At 48.2% G+C, this 21,129-nt stretch overlaps 5 protein-coding genes across 6 annotated transcripts in view; 3 read left to right on the top strand and 2 right to left on the bottom strand.

Annotated features, from left to right (window-relative positions):
* The first annotated feature begins 442 nt into the window (after positions 1–442).
* On the top strand, positions 443–2,774 carry LOC122621053 (maltase A3). Its single transcript, XM_043798786.1, has 6 exons — positions 443–737; positions 795–1,255; positions 1,314–1,766; positions 1,825–2,279; positions 2,333–2,476; positions 2,541–2,774. Exons 1-6 carry the CDS (start codon positions 527–529, stop codon positions 2,707–2,709), a joined length of 1,893 nt encoding a protein of 630 aa, XP_043654721.1. The 5' UTR covers positions 443–526; the 3' UTR covers positions 2,710–2,774.
* A 65-nt stretch (positions 2,775–2,839) lies between these two features.
* Positions 2,840–4,878, top strand: LOC122621061 (maltase A3). The gene is made up of 3 exons (XM_043798799.1): positions 2,840–3,997; positions 4,073–4,668; positions 4,737–4,878. Exons 1-3 carry the CDS (start codon positions 2,855–2,857, stop codon positions 4,801–4,803), a joined length of 1,806 nt encoding a protein of 601 aa, XP_043654734.1. The 5' UTR covers positions 2,840–2,854; the 3' UTR covers positions 4,804–4,878.
* A 2,242-nt stretch (positions 4,879–7,120) lies between these two features.
* Positions 7,121–9,383, bottom strand: LOC122615220 (maltase A1). The gene is made up of 3 exons (XM_043790176.1): positions 7,792–9,383; positions 7,427–7,570; positions 7,121–7,326 (listed from the first exon to the last, which is right to left on the bottom strand). Exons 1-3 carry the CDS (start codon positions 9,360–9,362, stop codon positions 7,242–7,244), a joined length of 1,800 nt encoding a protein of 599 aa, XP_043646111.1. The 5' UTR covers positions 9,363–9,383; the 3' UTR covers positions 7,121–7,241.
* A 277-nt stretch (positions 9,384–9,660) lies between these two features.
* Positions 9,661–11,678, top strand: LOC122621019 (maltase A3). The gene is made up of 4 exons (XM_043798742.1): positions 9,661–10,799; positions 10,857–11,311; positions 11,370–11,513; positions 11,591–11,678. Exons 1-4 carry the CDS (start codon positions 9,693–9,695, stop codon positions 11,655–11,657), a joined length of 1,773 nt encoding a protein of 590 aa, XP_043654677.1. The 5' UTR covers positions 9,661–9,692; the 3' UTR covers positions 11,658–11,678.
* Positions 11,679–11,821: 143 nt separating this feature from the next.
* Positions 11,822–21,129, bottom strand: part of LOC122621006 (metabotropic glutamate receptor 8) — a 48,994-nt gene continuing 39,686 nt past the window's right edge. For both annotated transcript variants that reach the window (XM_043798732.1, XM_043798723.1), the window contains 12 exons: positions 20,691–20,799; positions 20,352–20,523; positions 20,100–20,206; positions 19,445–19,594; positions 19,096–19,229; positions 18,653–18,843; positions 17,856–17,990; positions 17,616–17,778; positions 17,284–17,497; positions 16,707–16,858; positions 14,237–14,420; positions 11,822–13,639 (listed from right to left, as the gene is read on the bottom strand). In XM_043798732.1, coding sequence (XP_043654667.1) covers positions 13,083–13,639; positions 14,237–14,420; positions 16,707–16,858; positions 17,284–17,497; positions 17,616–17,778; positions 17,856–17,990; positions 18,653–18,843; positions 19,096–19,229; positions 19,445–19,594; positions 20,100–20,206; positions 20,352–20,523; positions 20,691–20,799 — 2,268 coding nt within the window. In that variant the 3' untranslated portion in view covers positions 11,822–13,082. The remainder of the gene's footprint in view (positions 13,640–14,236; positions 14,421–16,706; positions 16,859–17,283; positions 17,498–17,615; positions 17,779–17,855; positions 17,991–18,652; positions 18,844–19,095; positions 19,230–19,444; positions 19,595–20,099; positions 20,207–20,351; positions 20,524–20,690; positions 20,800–21,129) is intronic.

Below are 21,129 nucleotides of genomic sequence, written 5' to 3'. Positions count from 1 at the left end.
GTTCGTCTTCGCTGATAAGTACTAAGTACCCCTTTCCCCGAGGATCCCCTTTCGGCGATCGCATATAACTGTCGACTGAGCGTGGTGCCCAAGTTCTCACAAGATCTGCTCCGTGCTCTCTTGTTTCGCCCAATTGTGTGCGCAGTTTATAAATAAAATACATGCATATTGTCCATGGGCGTAGAAAATAATGAGGTTCGCTTGGGAGGCTGAACAACTTCAAGCAATATATTCCTCGTTACGTAACTATCGCTTTCATATACATCGAGTATACCTGAGTTTCACCTGATGCACATTCGCCCCAAATAGTAAGGCTCCTGAACTGAGTGCAATATGCTCACTTGATATATGTAACTACTCCCCAACTAAGCCCATGCACTTCTCTCGCACACTCTGTGAAATCTATACACATACGGATTGCCTCGCATAATTCTGTTTGCATTCGATCGCCAGTCGCATTTGTCGTCTGCCCAAAGCAGATCTGCTTTAATCAGACCGCTGTATTAAATATAGACTGACTGACGCAATGATCAAACACCGCCTGGTAGCGTTCTTCGCAGTGCTTCTCCAGTTACTTTTCCCTGCTACAGGTCAGCAGTACCCCAACTACCATGCGGATTTTGTGGGCATCGGGGGACAGGGCGCTGACCTCAAGTGGTGGCAGACCGCGGCCTTCTATCAGATCTACCCAAGGTCATTTAAAGACAGCAACGGCGATGGCGTGGGTGATCTAAATGGTGAGGAGAGCGGTGTAATATGTATGTACAAGAAAATAAAATTGACCCGTTTATCAGGCATCGCGGAGCAACTTCCCTACCTCAAGGAGCTGGGAATCACGGCCACTTGGCTGTCGCCCATCTTTACCTCCCCGATGGCTGACTTTGGCTACGATATAGCCAACTTCACTGAGATTGCTCCTATTTTCGGAACAATGGCGGACTTTGAGCACCTGATGGAGGTGGCCAAAAAACTAGACATCAAAATCATCCTGGACTTTGTACCAAACCACTCGAGTGATGAATGCGAGTGGTTCCGTCGTTCGGCGGCTCGTGATCCAGAATTCAAGGACTTCTACGTATGGCATCCTGGGCGAATGGAGAATGGCAATCGCCATCCGCCCTCCAATTGGATCAGCGTTTTCCGGGGAAGTGCCTGGCAGTGGCACGAAGGGCGTCAGGAGTTCTACCTGCACCAGTTCGTGAAGAAGCAGCCGGATCTGAACTATCGGAACCCGAAGGTCCGGGAGACCATGAGTGTGAGTACTCATCACAAGTGAAGTAGTTATGTGTAATGGTAAGATTTTCTTTCCGCAGAACGTCTTAAGATTTTGGCTTGGCAAGGGCGTCTCCGGCTTTCGCATTGATGCAGTGCCCCATGTGTTTGAAATAGCGCCAGATGCCCAGAATCAGTATCGCGATGAGCCGCGTAATGACTGGAACAACGACCCCGAGGATTACGGTTATCTGCAGCACATATACACCAAGGATCAGCCGGAGACCATTGACCTGGTCTACTCGTGGCGAGCGGTGCTGGACGCGTTCCAGCGGGAGCACGGCGGGGAGGAACGCATCTTAATGGCCGAGACCTACTCACCCATCGATATCGTGATGCAGTACTACGGCAATGCGACGACGGAGGGCGCTCAGCTGCCATTCAACTTTCTACTGATAAGTGAGCTGTCCAACTCGTCGAATGCACACGCCTACGAGGGAACAGTGCTCAAATGGCTGCAGCACATGCCCAATGGCCGCACCGCTAACTGGGTGGTAGGTGGTCCATGAGACAACAAAGATGCCATGTGAAACTCATTTACTTTTCCTCTAGTTGGGTAACCACGATCAGGCCCGAGTGGGCTCCCGGTTGGGCAGGGATCGGGTGGACATGCTGCACATGCTCACTGCCACGCTGCCCGGCGCCAGTGTCACCTACCAGGGTGAGGAGCTGGGCATGACCAATGTGTGGATCTCGTGGAAGGACACGGTGGATCCCTCGGCCTGCAACACCAATCCAAGCATCTATGAGCAGTACTCCCGTGATCCGGAGCGAACGCCCTTCCAGTGGACCGATGCCCAGGACGCTGGGTTCAGCAACGCCAGCAAGACCTGGCTTCCCATCGCTCAGGATTACAAGCAGGTGAATGTGGAGCTGGAGCGGCAGAAGCCCCTCAGTCACTTGAACGTCTTCAAACAGCTCTGGCTGTTGAGGAAGCAGTCCCAGACCCTTCAGCGCGGCCAAACTGAAGTGAAGGCCCTCAGCGACGCAGTTTTGGCCGTTAAACGGTGACAGATAAAAACATTTCCACTGGCTTCGACAATAACAATTGATTTCGCAGGTATCTCGAACGTGATTCAACCTATTTGACCCTCTTGAACATTTACGACGGAGTAGAAACCGTAAATCTGCTGCAGAGTTTCCCCGACTTGCCACCTCAGCTCAAAGTTGTTGTGGTCACAGAGCGATCTCAAGTCAAAGTGGGGTTGGTCAATTTCCGTGGTCAGCTATAAAAACCATTTTTTAATAACTCTTTCTCTCTTTTTCAGCGATATCGTGAACTCCACATCGCTGTATTTGCAGCCCAAGGATTCGCTGGTCCTGCAGACCACCTCCTCATATTATAGCTACGTCACCAACGGAGAGACCCGTTTTCTTCCCGTGCTGGGGGCTTATCTATGGCTGGCTCAAGTGGGGATCTATCTAAACAGCCGTTGAGTTCCCACGTTATGATCCAACTGCTAGTTAATAATAAAATACTCACAATAAAGTCATTCAAAGCACTTGAGCAGCTATCGGTGAAAAAATCTCTGGGGTCCGTCTATAAAAGCGGGATCCCACCAGTTCACTTGGTCAGTCAGTCATGGTGTGTTTAAAAATCTTAGTCGCAATAATACTTGTTTTGGGGCTTCACTGCGCCCTTGGGAGAGCAGCCGCAGTGGATGTCGACCTTGAGAGAGCCACCACAGCCACGGACACCACTCGAGATTGGTGGCAAGTGGCGCAATTCTATCAGATCTATCCGCGCTCCTACAAGGACTCCGATGGCGATGGCATTGGAGACCTGCAGGGTATCATCTCCAAGTTGGACTACCTGAAGGAGATTGGGGTGACTGCCACCTGGCTTTCGCCCATCTACAGTTCGCCCATGGCGGACTTTGGATACGATATATCCGACTTCTTCGACATTCAGCCGGAGTACGGCACCTTGGCCGACTTCGATGAACTGATCGCGGAGGCCAAGAAGCGGAACATCAAGATCATCCTGGACTTCGTACCGAACCACTCGAGCGATGAAAACGTCTGGTTCCAGAAGTCTGTCCAGAGGGAGAAGGGCTATGAGGACTACTACATGTGGCACGATGGCTACGTGAATGCGACGACTGGGGAAAGGGAACCCCCGTCCAATTGGCTCCAAGCCTTCCGCGGAAGCGCTTGGGAGTGGAACGAACAACGCCAACAGTACTACCTCCACCAGTTCGCCGTCAAGCAGCCGGATCTCAACTACCGCAACCCGGCCGTGGTGGCCCAGATGAAGCGGGTGCTCACCTACTGGTTGGATCGAGGAGTGGCTGGATTCCGCATGGACGCGGTGCCGTGGTGCTTCGAGGTGTTGCCCGACGCTGATGGTCGGTATCCCGACGAGCCGCTGAGTGGCTACACCAATGATTCGGATGACTCCTCCTATCTGAAGCACATCTATACGCAGGATCTGCGCGAAACTGTCGAGATGGTGTTTCAGTGGCGCACTCTGATGGATGATTACCAACGCATCCACGGTGGTGACACTCGAGTTATTATGGTGGAGACGTATTCCGGCCTGGACTATGTGATGCAATTCTATGGTAATCGAACTACAAATGGCGCTCAGATGCCGTTCAACTTTCAGTTTATTATTGGCGGCAATGGGGACAAGAACAACACTCAGCTCAATGCGACGGGATTCGTGAAGATAATCAACAGCTGGCTGAGCCAAATGCCGCCTGGACAGACAGCAAACTGGGTGGTGAGTGATTAGTGATTCAGGACATATTCCATATTTATATTATTTAAAATTAAAAATAATATTTTCGATCTACAGATGGGTAATCACGACCAGCGGAGGGTGGGTAGTCGCTACGGCGAGAACCGCATCGACTTGATGAACATGTTGCAGATGTTCCTGCCCGGCGTGAGCATCACCTACCAAGGAGAGGAACTGGGAATGACTGACCTGGACATCAGCTGGGAGGACAGCCGGGATCCTGCGGCCTGCAACTCCAATTCGGATATTTACGAGCAGTTCACTCGCGATCCCGCCAGAACTCCATTCCAGTGGAGCGATGAGGCGAACGCAGGGTTCTCCACGAACTCCTCCACCTGGCTGCCAATCAATCCGAACTATGTTACCGTTAATGTAAAGGCGGAGAATTCCACGAGTCCCAGTCACTTGAGCTTGTACAAGCAGTTGGTGGAGCTGCGGAAGTCCAAGACTCTGCAGTTGGGCGCCACTCGATATGCGAATGTGGGTGACAATGTGGTGGCCATAAGGAGGTATCTGAGTGGGGAACCCACCTACGTGCTGCTGGCCAATGTGCTGAACACCAGTGTCTCTGGAATAGACGTAGCCAGTGCCATATATGCAAGTGGTAGCTACAAAATCAAGCTGCTCAATCCGCAAGCCAAGGCCACAGTTGGGTAAGTCTCCTCTTCCATCCCTTAGTCAAGTCCTAAGCTAACTTTTGGTTGCCCTCTTCTCATCACAGTGATAGCGTCACACTGAGCAACTTGGCGTTGGAGCCTTACGCAGCCCTGATATTGGAGTCTGTCTAGAGTTTACATAATCATAATGTTAAGTTTGAAGAAGAACAATACGTATACATAAAGTACATCGATAATGTCTTGCTATATGGGCGCATAAGTCATTGGGGCGAACGACATTGGGAAACTTTTCAATTTTAAGGTCGCGTGCTGGGCCAACTTATTATAAATTATTAAGGAACTTTGTCCTGGCTCAAGAGTCACAGTCGCGGCAAGGACTGCAAAAGCAGCAAGAGCAGCACAGAGGCAAGGAGGCAAGGAGGCAAGGAGGCAAAAGAAATGCCATTAGACGTGATTGATAAGACACACAAATCACGCATACACAGCGTTTCTGCCTCGCAAAAACCAAAGGACCGCAGAAGGTGATTCGGAAATGAGCCAAACATCAGCGAGTGTGCGTTGGCGTTGCCTTTGTGGGTGGCTGGGTGTGCTAGTGGCTTTAGCCTACGCACTTAACAGCCCTACGGAATAGGGCCCTGTTTAGCTTTTTAGCTTACTAATGAAAATAATGAGAAATTATTGCGAACGCTGTGTCCGATGTCCCAAATGTGCCAATCACTTTATACTGTTGTGCACCCTCATCAGGCCCAGTTGAAAACCCCAGAGCTCATCACCTACAATAGTTCTGTCATCGGCACGCTGTTGGCGGCATTTGCCAGCAACCATTTCCCCAAAAACGTCAGCAGTGCCCAAAACATCATCCCGCAAAACATCAGGAACGTGAGAGCCATTCAAATGAGCGAGTGCTGGCAACCCGTTGGGCGCCAGTTATGAGCCATGTTTGCGGTGCAATTAATGAGCGGCCAGTGATTAAATGAACTTTCAGGCCTCACCTGGCCAGCTCTGCAGCTGGCACGTGCCAAATCAGAAGCTAAGGGAGCGACGGGAGCGACGGGAGCGCAGCTCGTTAGGACCTGGTCCGAAATCAAACTCAAATATTAGCCTCGCATTATTAATATGCAAACGCTGTCGGAGCCTCGAATACGTTCCCCAAATGTGCAAGGATGTGCCTGGAGGGGGCTCATCGCTTCCGGCCTTCTGGGCCATGAGTCCTTGCGGATTACGACAAGCTTAATGCGTTTTAAAAGTTTTCCAATCGGAAGAGAGCAAACTTCTTTGCGACCTGCTTAAATCTGCGAAAATCATGGAAATCATGAAAATAATATTAAATGTAATCATCTCGGTACCTTCATCAAACATTGTGGCTCTGACTGTTTGGGAAATTAACTTCATTATCTGCCCGAAAACGAAATGCACAAAAGGCAGACGGCTTTATGCGACTGAACTGGCACCTGGCCCCCGACTGGCTGTCCGTCCTGCGGTTTTCATTTTCACAGTTTCATTCGTTTTTTTAAGGTTTCCGGTCACGTGCGTAAGGGTAAAGTGGCCCCGCCACTCGGCGCCGTGTCTGTGACCTTTTTAATGGGCTGTCAGGTCACGCAGCCATTTACAAGATTTCCTTTTATTCATTTTTGTGGTTCTGCCAGCACAGACGGCTAATTTTTCAGCGTCAATCGAATGGGACGATTTCCCAAAGGGAGGAAATAATTTGTAAAGATTTCGGGGCAACCGCTTAATGCACTTACTCCGTAATTCAATCTCCTCATTCTTGTCGAACAAGTCGTAATTACCAAGTTGTTATTTTAGACGGATCAAGCGGTCCGAGAGGCATCGTATCCAACTCCCCGCCAACTCAAGTTGGCCGCAGAAGTATGTGTGTTTAGCGAAACAAGTTCCTAAAATTATGGTGCGTATACTTGATGCCCGGGCATCGCAAGGCGTCTGCCAATTACCATGTGTAAACGCAATTTAATTATTTATAACGTAATTGAAGTTCTGCTTTCGCCTGCCCTCTCTTTCGTACGCGAATACAAGAGTAAATACTGCAGGGCGGTTTCACGAATTCCCGAGATTGGTAATAAATCTCGCTATGAAAACCTCCCCACCTATCTGGGTGAACTCAAGCAGCCCCCTCGACGTTCCCGACTTCAAAGTGCGATGCCGCGGTGCTGGCGGCCCGGTCCCAGGCCAACATCCCCGATTTTAGGCCTAGCCCCTGGACGCCGTCTGTATTTACATTTACATTGTGTGTAACACACATTCTTGGGCTCTCCGGCACACACAGAGTAATACGGCGAATACTTAGCGAGGCCGGGACTTTTGCTTGACTTTAATTTGTGTGTAAACACTTTAAATGCCGAGACCCCCGACGAGTGGGAATTAAGAGAGTATGCCGGGCACTTGAGCTTATCTCCAGGTGGGGTTGGGGGTGGTGGTGGGGTAGATTTCAGGATATGTGCTATGCTTGGGTTGGAGTGGGTTGTTTGTCTGGTTTTTCACTTATATATTTATTTATGCAAGCCACGGCATATTTGCTTTGAGCCGAAGATAAATACCGAGTGAGTGGCCTGCCTCAGTGTGATTTAAGTGCGCCTGGTGGGAATCGCCATTTAATCGAACCGGGAAGCGCTGCTGCTGCTCAATACCAAGGCCTCGCCGGCAGCCAGACTCAATCCGGTGACCTCGAACTGAGAGCTGAAACATGAAAAGATGTCCGCACAAATGTCAGAACGGTCGTTCAGATGGTCAGATGGTGAGATGGTCAGATGGCCAACATGGGAACGAGATGCCTTACCCCTCCGCCTTCGAGGACTGCAGGCTGCGGATGAGGAGCGTTAGGTGGGTGGGCAGCGTCTTGTCGAATTCGTATAAATCCACTGTGACACCCTTGCTGGCAAAGTTGGCCACATAAATTATGGATGCAGAGCCGGAGATGTAACTGTAAAGGTAATGGTATGGTATACAGTATGCAGTATGCAGTATGCAGTAGCTCCCGGTGCATAACTCTTGGAGAAGAAACTACTTTTGTGCGGTGTGCATATTTCATTTCTGAAGTGTGACTTACTGGTTCACCAGCTTATGATGGCTCGCAGCTATATCCCCACTTTATATCCCAACGTTTTGGGACAAATATGAACTTAGCTGCGAAGTTTAACTCACCGCTTCACCACAAACACATTCTCGCCAACCACTCCATATTTAGTGGAACCATTCCGCAGCGGCAGCGACGATTTCCTCAGCTCTACCAACGCCTTGTAGATTTTCAGATGAGAGCGCTGAGCCGCCGTCTCCACGTCCACATTCAGCGTTTGGTAGCTTGCTGCCAGTGGCAACCAAGTCTTGGATGCATTGGAGAACCCGGCGTTGGTGCCACTCGTCCACTGGAAGGGAGTCCGCGAGGGATCGCGAGTGAACTGCTCGTAGATGTCCGAGTTCGAGTTGCAGGCCGCCGGGTCTTGGGTGTCTTCCCAGCTTATCTCGCCATCGGTCATACCCAGCTCCTCGCCCTGATAGGTGACACTAGCTCCGGGAAGGACCATGACCAACATGTTCATGGCATCTGCATTGGCAGTTCCATATCGACTTGCCGCCCGCCGCTGGTCGTGGTTACCTATTACCCAGTTGGGGGTGCGTCCGGCGGGCAGGTTGTCCAACCAATTGTCCACTGCCGTTTTTATGGATCCGGCAGAGACACCATCGCTGGCCAGCACCGTAATCAGGTTAAAGTTAAAGGGCAGATGGGCACCGTTCGTTGAGCGATTTCCGTAAAACTGCATTGTGTAGGCGGGCGGGGCATAAGTCTCGATGAGGAGAACTCTCGTATCGCCTCCATGAATACGCTGGTAGTCATCCATCACCACGCGCCACTGGTACGCCATGTCAATGGTTTCCGGCCGGTTCTCGATGAGATCGCTCTTCAGGTACTTGCGGTCCTCGACGTCGTCCGTGAGACCGCTAAGTTCCTCATCGGCATACTGACCATCTGCATCCGGCTCGACCTCGAAGAGCACTGGTACGGCATCGCAGCGGAAGCCAGCAACGCCTAGGTCCAACCAGTAGCGAAGCACTCGCTTCATCTGCTCCACGACCAGGGGATTTCGGTAGTTAAGATCAGCCTGCTGCACCGCGAACTGGTGCAGATAGTACTGCTGACGTTTCTCGTTCCACTCCCAGGCACTTCCTCGGAAAGCTTGCAGCCAATTGGAAGGGGGTTCCCTCTCTCCAGTAGAGGCATTCACCTTCCCGTCATGCCAGACGTAGTAGTCGTCGTAGCCTTTCTCGCGATTCACAGATTTTACAAACCAAGAGTTCTCATCACTTGAGTGATTGGGTACGAAATCCAGGATAATCTTCAGGTCCAACTCGTTGGCCCGCTTGATAAGAGCTCTGAAGTCATCGAGTGTTCCGTACTCCGGCTGAATGTCAAAAAAGTCGGATATGTCATAGCCAAAGTCAACCATGGGCGAAGTGAAAATGGGCGACAGCCAGGCGGCCGTGACCCCCAGATCCTTCAGATACTCCAGTTTACCGGTGATGCCATTTAAATCTCCGATTCCATCGCCGTCGGAGTCCATGAAGGATCGCGGGTATATCTGATAAAACTGGGCATTTTCCCACCAGTCTTTTGTGACTGTCGTCGACGTCGTGGTTTCACATGACCAGTTAGGATGTGCCAGTATAACCAGCCCAAAAGCCAGTAAGCAAAAAATATCTAACCGCGTTCTCTGCATGTTTATTACTTGATTTCGAGGACCCAGCGCTCTTCCTTTTATACAATTATACGAAAAGGGATTATCAGAGCTTATATGATAGTGATAAGCCCGCATCGAGTAGGGTATGCATTTACCAAAACACTCCAAAGAACACTTGAGCTGGAAATTTTCCAATAACAGTTCCGGAGAAGGCAATGTGCGTGCTCCACAACCGAGTAGGCGAACTTACCCTAGACCAATCAAAACAATTTCACTTTGAGGTCTTATCTAGCCGGTTGAGTGGACAGTCTATAAAAGGGTGAGCAATTGCCGACCGCTTACACAAGGTATTTTGATTTGACCCAGGCAATGGAGCTTCTGTCGCTGCTAACACTTCTGCTTTTAGCCATTGCTTCGAATGAGGCATGTCAAGTGCAGAGCTCCTCCAGTGAAACTAGCGACTCAGTCGACTGGTGGCAAACCGCCCAGTTCTATCAGATCTACCCGCGCTCCTTCAAAGACTCCGATGGCGATGGCATTGGTGATTTGAACGGCATAACCAGCAAACTGGAGTATCTCAAGGATTTGGGTATAACAGCTGCTTGGCTATCGCCCATCTTCAAGTCGCCAATGGTCGACTTTGGCTATGACATATCCGATTTTTTCGACATTCAGCCTGAGTACGGAACACTCGAGGATTTTCGTGCATTAATCAAGCGAGCCAAGGAGCTGGATCTGAAGATCGTCTTGGACTTTGTACCCAACCATTCAAGCAACGAGAGTGAGTGGTTCCAAAAGTCGCTAAAAAGGGAGAAGGGATACGAGGACTACTACGTGTGGCACGACGGAAAGGTAAACTCCACCACTGGAAAGAGGGAGCCTCCGACTAACTGGCTGCAGTACTTCCGTGGAAGTGCCTGGGAATGGAATGAGCAGCGTCAGCAGTACTACCTACACCAGTTCGCAGTGCAGCAGCCCGATCTGAACTATCGCAACCCCCTGGTTGTGGAGCAGATGAAGCGGGTGCTGCGCTACTGGTTGAACGAGGGCGTCTCCGGATTCCGGTGTGATGCACTGCCTCCGCTTTTTGAGGTCCTGCCCAATGGCGACGGTCAATTTCCGGACGAGGTTGTGAGTGGGTCCACCGAGGACAAGGAGGATCGCGACTATCTTACCACCACGTACATTGAAAATCAGCCGGAGACTATTGATATGGTTTATCAGTGGCGAACTGTGCTTGATGACCACAAACGCATCTATGGGGGCAACTCAAGCGTCTTGCTCATAGAGACGTACTCACCCGCCTGGTTTACCATGCAGTTCTACGGGAATAGGAGCACAGAGGGGGCCCACTTACCCTTCAACTTCAATCTGATCACGGTGATGGAGCAAAAGGGTGTTTCTGCGAGCAACGTGCAGGAGGCAATCGATTTGTGGCTAAATAACATGCCCGCAGGTCGCACGCCCAATTGGGTGGTAAGTTGGGGCCTTTTACTTGAGATCTGTATCTGGGGCTAATCGTTCCGACTCCAGCTAGGCAATCACGACAAACGAAGAGCAGCTAGTCGCTATGGAAAGGAGCACATCGATGGCATGAACATGCTGGTGATGATCCTGCCTGGAGTCAGTGTCACCTACCAGGGCGAGGAGATCGGCATGACCGATGGGGAGATCAGCTGGGAGGACACTGTCGATCCGTGGGGTTGCAACTCGAATCCGGACATCTACGAACAGTACACCCGCGATCCGGAGAGAACACCCTTTCAGTGGACTGGAGGAACTAATGCCGGATTCACGAATGGGTCCACCACCTGGTTGCCACTGGCTGCTGACTATGAAACGATAAATGTGGAGAAGGAACTGAGCGATGGTGTCTCACACTTGAAGATATACAAGGAATTGGTGGCACTACGAAAATCTTCCAAAACTCTGCAAAATGGGTCCACAAAATACCAGACACTTTCGGAGGACATCTTCGTAGTTCAACGGTAAGTGATGGTATAATTTTCCCGATTAGTAGTTACCATATATTGATGCCCTTCGTAGATCTTTGACCAAATCAGCCACTATTGTTCTTGTCATAAACTTTGGATCGGTGGCGAAAATCGTTGACTTAAGTCAGTTTGACAAGAACCGTACCGAGAGCCTGCTGCTGCTTATAGGAAGCATTGATTCCACAAAAACGACGGGGTAAGTGGAGCAGAGCTCTTCAGCAGAGCTATTCAGCGATTAAGCTATTTAACATTTACCTTTTATCTTTTGAACAGCACTCGGTACGATCCGACATCCTTGAGTCTAGATCCCGCGGAAGCCTTAGTCTTAACCAGCGAATAAAACTCGTTTTTTGAATGGAAAGTGTTTTTGATTCCTTGATATTCGTCTTGCTTTATTCGTAGATACATATGCGGCCCAAAAAACATTTAGCGTTTGGTTGATAATAGTATTATTAACTATACATCAAGTAACTAATTCGAAAGACATTCAATTCTTGGATGTTCCACCGGATTCTCGTTAACGATTATTTACACTGAACACACAGACACGGAAAACGAACAAATTTTGCTATAGTTTGTACCCCATGTTTTGGCTAGACATGAATTGCATTACTTGCGCTCTATAACAAATATTAAACTATGCGTTTTCGGGGATGGCACATTTCAAGTGGAAAGCTGCTCCCAATTAACTTTAATACGAATTCACATCGAGGTGTCGCTACGACTAAAAAGTTCTCCGTAAAATACCATACATATGTACACCTTAGTTGGACAACAATTAAATCTACCATGTTGATGGGCTCAAACAACACAATAAATGCAATTGTAATTGTTTTAACTAGCTGCTACATTGCAAAGGGGCTGGGTCCCAGCCCTTTTGGAACATAATTGCGCCCTCGAAAAGTCTCTTCATCCAGTGCTCACTGTACAGTGTTTGCCTCGCTTAGCCTACAAGTTTCGTGTACTATTCAGATAGCTTGTAAGTTGCTTCGGTTGTAGAAAAAACATTTTTGAAATTATATCACATTTTCATTTTTTTGTTTCTTTCGGAACGCTTTGAAACAACGCTTAGTAATCTAGATAAGCTTAAGTACTAAACACTTATTGATAGATTAAGGTTTACAAGTTATTTTAAATATTTTTTTTTTTACTCTTGTGCTGCAGTGTAAAATGGAGAAAACATTTGTTTTTGAGAAGAGATGCAAACATTTTTGATGATTTGATTTTGATCTTACTTGGGACACTTACGTTAATTTGCTCTGTCCTCTAAAATCTGAAGAAAGCCTCAGAGGTCACAGAAATAGTTTCGCTATTGAGATACGTTGTTGTATCGCTATCGAGAAACCTTAGACCAACCCAACTCAAGCAATTCAATAAACAAACAAAGTAGTTGGTGTGTAATAAATACGCCTTCTAAGATCTGGAGATATTCTGTGGCACAGCAGCTCCCAATTTAGTCCCATCCTGGCACGCAAACCGTCCGATCCTGGGAAACGCTTGGGTCAACGGACACTTTCGTCTACTTACGTATCGTATGGTTGCGAGAATCTGGAATCTCCGGTGGCAGCTAAACGGGAATTGCGGCGCGTTTCTTCGCCGCACTGCAGCTGCCCGTGCTGCCGGTGTCGCTGGAAGAGCTTTGTGTTCCTTGTTGCTGCTGCGGATGTTGCTGTTGCTGCTGCTGCTGCTGCTGCTGCTGCTGGAGCTCGGCTTGTTGTCGCTGCTGCTCCTTGAGCAGCTGCTGTTGCAATTGTTGTGCGTTTAGCTATAAGTTTGTTTGCAGGACCGGCGGGCGTTGACTCCCGTTTCCTTGCCCATTGCTGGGCGCCACGGACGTGGTTTCGCTGACATTCCCCGTTGCCGAGGGAGTGGTTATTGAAGCTACCAGCGCCTCTGATGTTGTTTCGCCAGTTGCCGCTGTTGTTGTTATGGTTGCTGCTGGGCCGCTTATGTGATTGTTAGTCGATGTGATGGCAAATGCCACGGCCGGCTGGCCATGTTGCCGCTGATTGATTTTATTATTGTTGGCTACGACTTGCTCCGTTGCCACATCGCCATCGCCATCGCCACCGCCATCGCTAGCGCCATTGCTGTTGCTGTTGCTATTGCTACTACCATTGGTATTGCTATTGCCGTTGCCGTTGCCGCTGCCGTTGCCACTGCCCTTTTCTGTGGGCGTGGTCGTGGCCGTTGTGGTATTGTTTGGCACATATTGATCGGCATATGGTATTTGATTGTACGCATTAATGTCCAGTGACGTGATTATACTGGAAATTGTCTGAGTGGCCATTTCGCACAATTTCTTCGTCTTCAGTGAGTTTTCTGTAAATTATGGGAAAATATGGGTTAAATTGAAAAAATATATAGGTTTTCTTTCTGTACTCCAGACAATTTGAAATAATACAAATAAATTAAATAATTAATTTATAATAAAGAATAATATAAAATGTAGGACATAAATGTTATTTGATTGCCAACCTGACTCTTTCTCAGATAAAACAGTATATCTGTTACACCTTAAGTTACTTAAAGATCTGCCTTTTAACGCAACTTATGGTAAGCTTTTCTTAATACATCGAAATATTTTCACAAAAACTTAAAATATACGAATACGAGAGATAGGGTTAAGTACAGTTTTTGCAAAGGATTTATAAAATAATATTCCATATTAATTGGTATAAATGAATTGCCAAATACGATTAATAGGTTGTCAGGAGATAAAAAGAACTCACTTTCCATAATTTGATTAATTGTTCGATAATAATTGATGAGGCAAGCAAGTGTTATACCTCTTAATTGCACTATTCAGCAGGAAATTACATATGTCAATAATAAGTTCGCTCGACACTAAGTGTGTGTATTCTGTGCGCCACGTTTACCGACCCCGGACACGTTAAACGATATCCCTCAATTACTGACCTGTGTTTGTGGGAGTGATATGCTTCTGGATCTTCTCCTCCTGGGCACAGGTGGCGGCGGTCACCACGGCGGCGGCCATCATGGACGAGGGTCCTGTGCCAGCGGTGCGGTGCATGTTGCCGTAGCGCGGCGGCATCATGCTCTGGCGCACGTTGCGCTCGGGGCGTATGAGTATTATGTACAGCTGCAAGGACACAAGCGTAAGGTCGAGTGAGAAAAGCAGTGCGTCTTTCCAATTAGGTTAATTTCCCGTCCGAGGCATTAATCGAATGAGCCATTGTGCGTAATGGCTGTTTGGAGGCGATATCCAATTTCGTGGTTCCCCCAAGATGGCTTATCTTACGGCTTTGATTAGAAGTCAGTGCGTGACCTGCCACGCCCACTTCCAAGCCCCTTTCCCATTCCCAATCCGAGTCCAAGTATCATTAGCATTTCCTACTTCCACGGCCAGCAGTAGTTGTGGTCGAAAGCAAAGGCCAACGACGTGAGCCGGTTACACAGAGAACAAAAGCACGCCTAACTAAAATAATCTTCTCGTAATTGTATGATAAACTTTGTTGCTTTAAATGTGTTGTTAAAACAATACGTAAAATATCCTTCACACCTATTTCCTTAAGTGACTTGACTTCCCTAATATAGTTTAAGGTAAATTCAATTCTTGATATGGCCACGTTAGCCTGTCGCTCAGTGCCCTGTACTCCTCTTAAAAGTTGCACCATCAACTAAACGCTGGGCGAAAATGTAGAGAAAATTGCGAGCAGTGCTCCATACGTTTAAACTTGCTATGCGTTGTGTAGTGTTACGTAGACTGCTCGGTGGGTCATTTCCGCAGAGCTTTGACATTGTTTGGCTGCCATTTGGACACCGCTTGTTATTGTTTTCACCGCAAACAAGCGCGGCGAGTTCGAAAACAAACTAAGGCGGAGCCGGGGACGAACAGCAGAAAGGGCGCGTGGCAGTCGGAAGGCGGAATGGCTTGCCACCTCGAAGAGCCTTTGTGCTCCGGAAGCAGGCGGGGCTGCCGCCACCTTTGTGCCCGGGCCGTAGTTTGTTGCCTCGTAGTCCGGTGATCCCCAGTTGGCGTAGGGTATGCCGCATTCATGGCAGCCTTTTATTGTTTTCCTTCTGCCAGACACCAGCAGTTGTAAACTGCATTTTTATGGCTCAGGGAGTACGGTGCGGTTCGTGTGCTTGTGCTCACTGTATTTGCCGTGTGCGCATTACAGTGTGCCTTCCCCGTCACCAACCAACCGTGCATTAGGTGACATTTGATAGCGGACAGTTGCCCCGGTTAGCAGCCACTGGGCCAAGAAGTGTGCGCCCCTCCGACATTTAATAATAGCCCTGTGTTGAGTGTTTACGGCTCTCCACCTGCCCGGCGTTTTGTGCTACTTTGCACCCGGAATATGCAGACAGGCCAAAACCATAGCTTGCTCCGCTTCGAGACCAAGAACTATGACGTGCTATTGTGGGAGCCCCGCTCCGTTGCTAATCAAGCTTCTGGCTGATTTACCATTTCCACCTCCTTTCTCTTTAATGGCGTAGACTGTTGGGAAAAGTCCTTCCAGGCCCCTTAAAGTAATATATGAAGATCTTTGGATGGTAAGTAGAAGGTGTTTTCTTTTCAAATACCATACAATTAACAGAATTTAATAGAAGTTCTACTTGGATTATCTGATCTTACTTTCATGCTTTCAATATTTATACCAAAAATAAACAAACAAGCTATTTGACATTTTCTTATAAAGAATGCAAGCAAATCCTCTTCTTTTTTGCATTTCACATTGCTGGCAAAGTTCGTGTTTCTGTTTAATGAAGCTATCAGTGCTTGAAAGTAAACATCTTTCCTGACGCTTAATATGGGGGTAAGCAGCTACTTCTCCCATCTGCACCATCTAGTCCATGAACTCAACTGGCTGGCTATATTTGGCTTGTCTGGCAGTTTACTTGCATCTTAATGGCTAATAGCAGGGCGTATTAAAAAGTATGTTGGCATAAAGGCAGCGCGCCTTTGGAGGAGATCATGACCAGTTCAGCACCGTGGGAGGACGTGGCCTGTTGACATTTAAGCTTCTTCCTGGGGGAACATTATGAAATGGCCAAGGACCAAGGACTATGGAGCAAAGGGAAGAGTGGACATTAAAAGCAATATGGTTGGAAGCAACACATCGCCATTGGTGCAGTCGGTTGTTGAATTACCAAACCCTTGGCTCCTGACTCCCGGCTGTCATCATCTTCCGTCTTATTGCATTTTAATGAACCACTCGTCCCTGCGTCCGGAATAAACGGAATGAAATGAAATAAATCGCCGGTGGCTGCTGCATACAGCGGCACCCAAAATCATTCAACGGTCGCCAGATAAATACGCAATAATTAATGCATAACGCAATTACCAATCAATTTACAGAGAACGTGATCGGAGAGCCCAACTCCCTCCCCCTCCCCCCTCCGGGGGGCCATCCGGACTCACCTTGGGCGAAAAGAGACAGGCAATGGTCACGCTGGCGGATAAGCTGATGGTCACCGACATGCTGGTGATGCGGAGTGGGACGTGGTTGGCGGTACCGAAGTAGAGCGGCACAAAAGCCAGCCAAATCACACAGGTCGTGTACATGGTGAATCCTGTAAGAATAGAGTTAGGTAATCAATCCAAATGCCCAAGTATCGGTGGGATAGTTTCAACATTATAAAATATTTCTGTACTAGGACTCTAACGATGCCATGCATAAAATATTAGGGACAAAATATTTCATTGGTGTGTATTGTTTTAGAAATAACCAAATCAAACCTACTCGTACTATACAATACACATAACTAAATTATGAGAAGTTAATTCATACTATGTATAACGATACGATATTCACAAGCGACGATATTTTGTGCACTAAATAAACTAGTTAATAATATTGCTGCTGTAATGAACCAGGTTATACTCAAAGCATATATATTTCTCTGTTTGGATGTTGCATTGTGTACAGACCCATTCAAGACAGAGCCAATTACTCGGAATTATAGCACTTATGGAAATAAAAAGCTCAATTACTTACCAATATGCTTCGATTCGTTAAAAGCCTCCGGAATCTTTCGCGTGAGCACCGCGTAGACCGTGCAAATAACAATCAGGAAGATTGGGTAGGAGAACGCAATCATGTAGGAGGCGTCGATGTACGAGTCGCAGACGAGCAGATTATCCTCGCGTGTGGGATAATGATGCATGGCATGTGATGGCGCAATTACCATCCAAACGCCGTTGATGAGTATCTGCGAATGGAGTGAATGGAAGGAATGACACGGAGTCACCGTCGGGCATCCCGATCCCACAACGCCCGTGGGTCGCCGGAGCGCCGCCAGGAGCGCCGCCAGACCACTCCGCACTCACCTGCACACTAACCAGGCACGCACAGATTACCAGCTGGGACTTGGGACTAATGAAGGAGGGTCGCTTGGCGGACTGTTTGCCCGCTTTGAAGATCCGTGCAATGCGATTCGTTTTGGTCAACAGTGCCGCATACACGACCGTGAAGCAGAAGCCGACGCCGAACCTGCGGGAAAGCGGAAAAGCGGGAGTTGCGCAGGGAAATTCATCAGCACGCATCATCTCGGCAATTTGCACACTCACCGCTGAATGGCACACACAATGTTGGTTGGCTTCAGGACCAGGGCAAAGGTGACACCGTAGCACATGAAAATCCCCGCCAGCAGGATATAGCTCAGCTCCCGCCCAGAGGCACGCACTATGGGCGTGTCGTTGTGCCTGTTGGGTGGAAAGTGAAGGAGGGAAAGGCGTTGCTTTAGTTTCAAACTTCCGACGACGTTTTCTTCCGCCAATTACTGCATCATTTTTATGTCCCTGCTGGTCAACTTTGTGGCGAAGTTGCCCGGAAAGGGTGAAACTTTTTAATTGCTTTCCATACCCATACAAGCGCACAGTTATGTGCCAATAAATACATGCGGAGAAACACTAATCAATCAGGAGGATAATTTATTTGCTTTCTAACTACTTTGGAGTTCCACTGGCTGGGAAAAACTCCCTAGTGAAATGTCTATCATGCCTGTATTAGGTATAACCACAAAGACGACGGACTAGACGACGCCTATCAGATACCCGTTACCGTGTCCACAAATTAAAATGGTTACAAAAAACTAAATTATATGAAACTGTACAACAAATGTTAACGGCAACTCTTGATTAACGTTCATTACTACTACTATAAGAAAATATTTGGTTTTCACCTATTGAAACCAATCATACTGATACTTTTGATGCGTTTTTCAATTTTCGATTGCAAATTTCTCTTAAGGATGTGACATTAACCAGTTGTTTTAGATTGTTTTATTAAAAGCACTGAAACCAGTTCATTTTCATCATAGTTCATTTTTTTAAACCGCCTTTCTCGCGGTGTATGCGCTGCTCACCTGACAAACACGCCCATAACGAAGAGCGTTACTAGGATGCCGGTCGCACTGAACGCCATAGCCCCGATGGCCCAGGCGGACTCCGGTCGCAAGTATATCTCAGGGATGGGGCGGCAGTATTGCTTGTGGGCGTCGGGAAGAGTGCCCAGCTTGCACAGCTTGCAGTGGGTCTCGTCATCCGGGTGGCGGATCTGCAATGGACGCACCGCACAAAGGAACACTTGATAAATGGATGGGGCGAGCACAAAGGCGGCATGTTTGCCATTCAGTTGCAGCCTTTCAGGCCTGATGGCTTAATTGTTTCTGCCTGCTAGTCTGCTAGTCCCCCCATTTTTCCCATTTCCGTCAACGCGTTAGTTCCGGAATAATTCACTTGGCGCAACATTTCAATCTATTCGAAGGGCCGACAAATAAATTACTGGCCCCAGATGGGCTTCACTTACTTGATAGGTTGTGCAATTGAAGCAGTGCCAACAGCAGCTCTCGCCTTCCACGTACTTCTTGGCCTGGCCCACCAGACAGGGCAGGCTGCAGACGGACTCGGGCGGCTTGGGACTCAGCCGCTTGAACTTCACCTCTGGGGCAGCGGGATAATGAAATCAAAATTAGTCATGGAGCGGAGCAGGAACGCATCTTGGTCAGTTCCCGAACACATTACACATTACACATTACAGGTTACAGGAGACTGAGGATGTATGAATGACCAAGGATCTAGCATGTTTCTAGGGGTTCTTCATTTATACTTTTTATCCCCTGACTCATAGAGAAGGCGAAAATGATGTTCTAGCTTACCCGACATGTTGAGTCGCAGCTCGCCCTCGGTGTACTCGCCCACCTTGACCCAATGGTACTGTCCCGCCTGGGACTGCTTGAAGTGGATGATGTTGTACCGGGCCGGACCGTCGCCGTTCCCGTCGAAGCGGAACTCGTCGCCGCTGAGGCCTGCGGAGGGATTGATCGAATAGGAGTTAAATGGGTTTATGGTTTCACGCCTGCCAGAGTCGACTTCGCTGGCTTTGCCGTTTTGCCGATTGCCCTCTCGCCCTATCAGAAAATTGACAATCTGCGCTAGTCAGTCAGAGCCTTTGGCTCCCGGCCGTCCGTCTGTCTGTGTAATTTATTGAATTTCAATCGAGTTCAATGACGATGACAAGCAAGTCAATTTTCCACTCGAAAGCATGGCCAATGCGCCTTGTAGCACTCTCGCCGCCTGAGATATGCCAGAGTGTGTGTGGCTCCTGGCCCAACTACAAGGACTACAAGCTGGCAGGAAATTTCCACTTAAGCTATGTGTGCAACACTTGCCGACTGAAGGAACTAGGCGAGAGCAAAGGGACTTGAGCCTGTCTGGCATCCGGTTTCAAAAATCGCCGAGAATAGTTTTTCCGTTAATTTGACTTGGTTTTATCCCGCACAAGTGGATCCACGGCTTTTATTTCTCACTCACCCTCAAACTCCACTTTACGCAAATATTTGAGCAAATCTGCACCCTTCGTCGGCTTCATGGCCTCGCATAGCGAAGGACCTCCGCCGCACAGGTCGCGGTGCATGTCCCTAAGGAGAAGAAGTTCCATTACAAGCTATTTAACTATTTTAACTCTTAGGTTGAGTAAACTTAAAGGCGTAATGAAATGTACTATTATCTTCATAACACGATTAACATTTCACTAGGTTGCTTTCGAAATAAGCGCAATCGTACCTCAGGGCGTAGGCAAATGCCATCACTGCATCGCTGACGAACTGCAGCTGGTCCTCGAAGTCTGTGTTCTGCCGTGAAAGTCGCTCCTTTTTGGTGCACTGCTTTGTGTAGTTATTGTACGGAGTGCTTGTACTGCCGGGATATCGGCACTGGAAGTGATCCTCCCAGAATTCTGAAACCGGGATAAGCGTTTAGTGAAAGGTTATACAAGAAGTCATTATATTTTGCAGACTACTAATAATACTTCCCAATAAATAAGGAAGGCTATTATAATTCACTCATCACATCAGAGCACTTATATATAAGCACACCTTTAATTTTAATCGGTAATCCACTTACCCACGAACCAGGGATTGCGTTGGTTGTTCTCCACCGTCAAACTGAGGAAGTACTCCTCGAACCCGCGCACTGGATTCGCCTGCGGCTGCACAGACAGCGTGCCTTCCACCTGTTGATGACACCAAGACACACGCGGCGTATACTTAATGAACTTGATCAGAGAGGAGGGCCACTTCAGCCTATTCTGGGCTTGAAGGGCCTAGACAAATTAATTAGCCTCGCACAGACGTGCGATTAATTCAAATTGAAGCACAATTCATCATGGGAAAGGGCGGGCGAAAGTGTTCTTTCGGTCGCCATCATTTATAATTTTTTGGTTATCATATAATGGGGCTTGGCCCTCATATGGCCCTCGTATGTCCGTGAGTATGTTGCCAAAACCGAACCATTAATCAAACCTAGTTGCTCTGCCCAGTTAGGCTCATAATTTCCGGCTGGC

Source organism: Drosophila teissieri, chromosome 2L (genome assembly GCF_016746235.2).
Source record: "Drosophila teissieri strain GT53w chromosome 2L, Prin_Dtei_1.1, whole genome shotgun sequence".
In the NCBI taxonomy this organism is placed as follows: domain Eukaryota; kingdom Metazoa; phylum Arthropoda; class Insecta; order Diptera; family Drosophilidae; genus Drosophila; species Drosophila teissieri.
The sequence above is the reverse complement of the archived record's forward strand: the minus strand, read 5'-3'. Positions and strand labels throughout refer to the sequence as shown.

Coding starts and splice junctions, on each gene's coding strand:
- LOC122621053 (XM_043798786.1), top strand. CDS start 527: ATGATCAAACACCGCCTGGTAGCGTTCTTCGCAGTGCTTCTCCAGTTA. Junction 738..794: donor TGGCGTGGGTGATCTAAATG/GTGAGGAGAGCG, acceptor CCCGTTTATCAG/GCATCGCGGAGCAACTTCCC. Junction 2,280..2,332: donor GCAGTTTTGGCCGTTAAACG/GTGACAGATAAA, acceptor TTGATTTCGCAG/GTATCTCGAACGTGATTCAA.
- LOC122621061 (XM_043798799.1), top strand. CDS start 2,855: ATGGTGTGTTTAAAAATCTTAGTCGCAATAATACTTGTTTTGGGGCTT. Junction 3,998..4,072: donor GACAGACAGCAAACTGGGTG/GTGAGTGATTAG, acceptor TTCGATCTACAG/ATGGGTAATCACGACCAGCG. Junction 4,669..4,736: donor CAAGCCAAGGCCACAGTTGG/GTAAGTCTCCTC, acceptor TTCTCATCACAG/TGATAGCGTCACACTGAGCA.
- LOC122615220 (XM_043790176.1), bottom strand. CDS start 9,362: ATGCAGAGAACGCGGTTAGATATTTTTTGCTTACTGGCTTTTGGGCTG. Junction 7,571..7,791: donor AATGTGTTTGTGGTGAAGCG/GTGAGTTAAACT, acceptor TTACCTTTACAG/TTACATCTCCGGCTCTGCAT. Junction 7,327..7,426: donor CAGTCCTCGAAGGCGGAGGG/GTAAGGCATCTC, acceptor TTCATGTTTCAG/CTCTCAGTTCGAGGTCACCG.
- LOC122621019 (XM_043798742.1), top strand. CDS start 9,693: ATGGAGCTTCTGTCGCTGCTAACACTTCTGCTTTTAGCCATTGCTTCG. Junction 10,800..10,856: donor GTCGCACGCCCAATTGGGTG/GTAAGTTGGGGC, acceptor TTCCGACTCCAG/CTAGGCAATCACGACAAACG. Junction 11,312..11,369: donor GACATCTTCGTAGTTCAACG/GTAAGTGATGGT, acceptor TGCCCTTCGTAG/ATCTTTGACCAAATCAGCCA.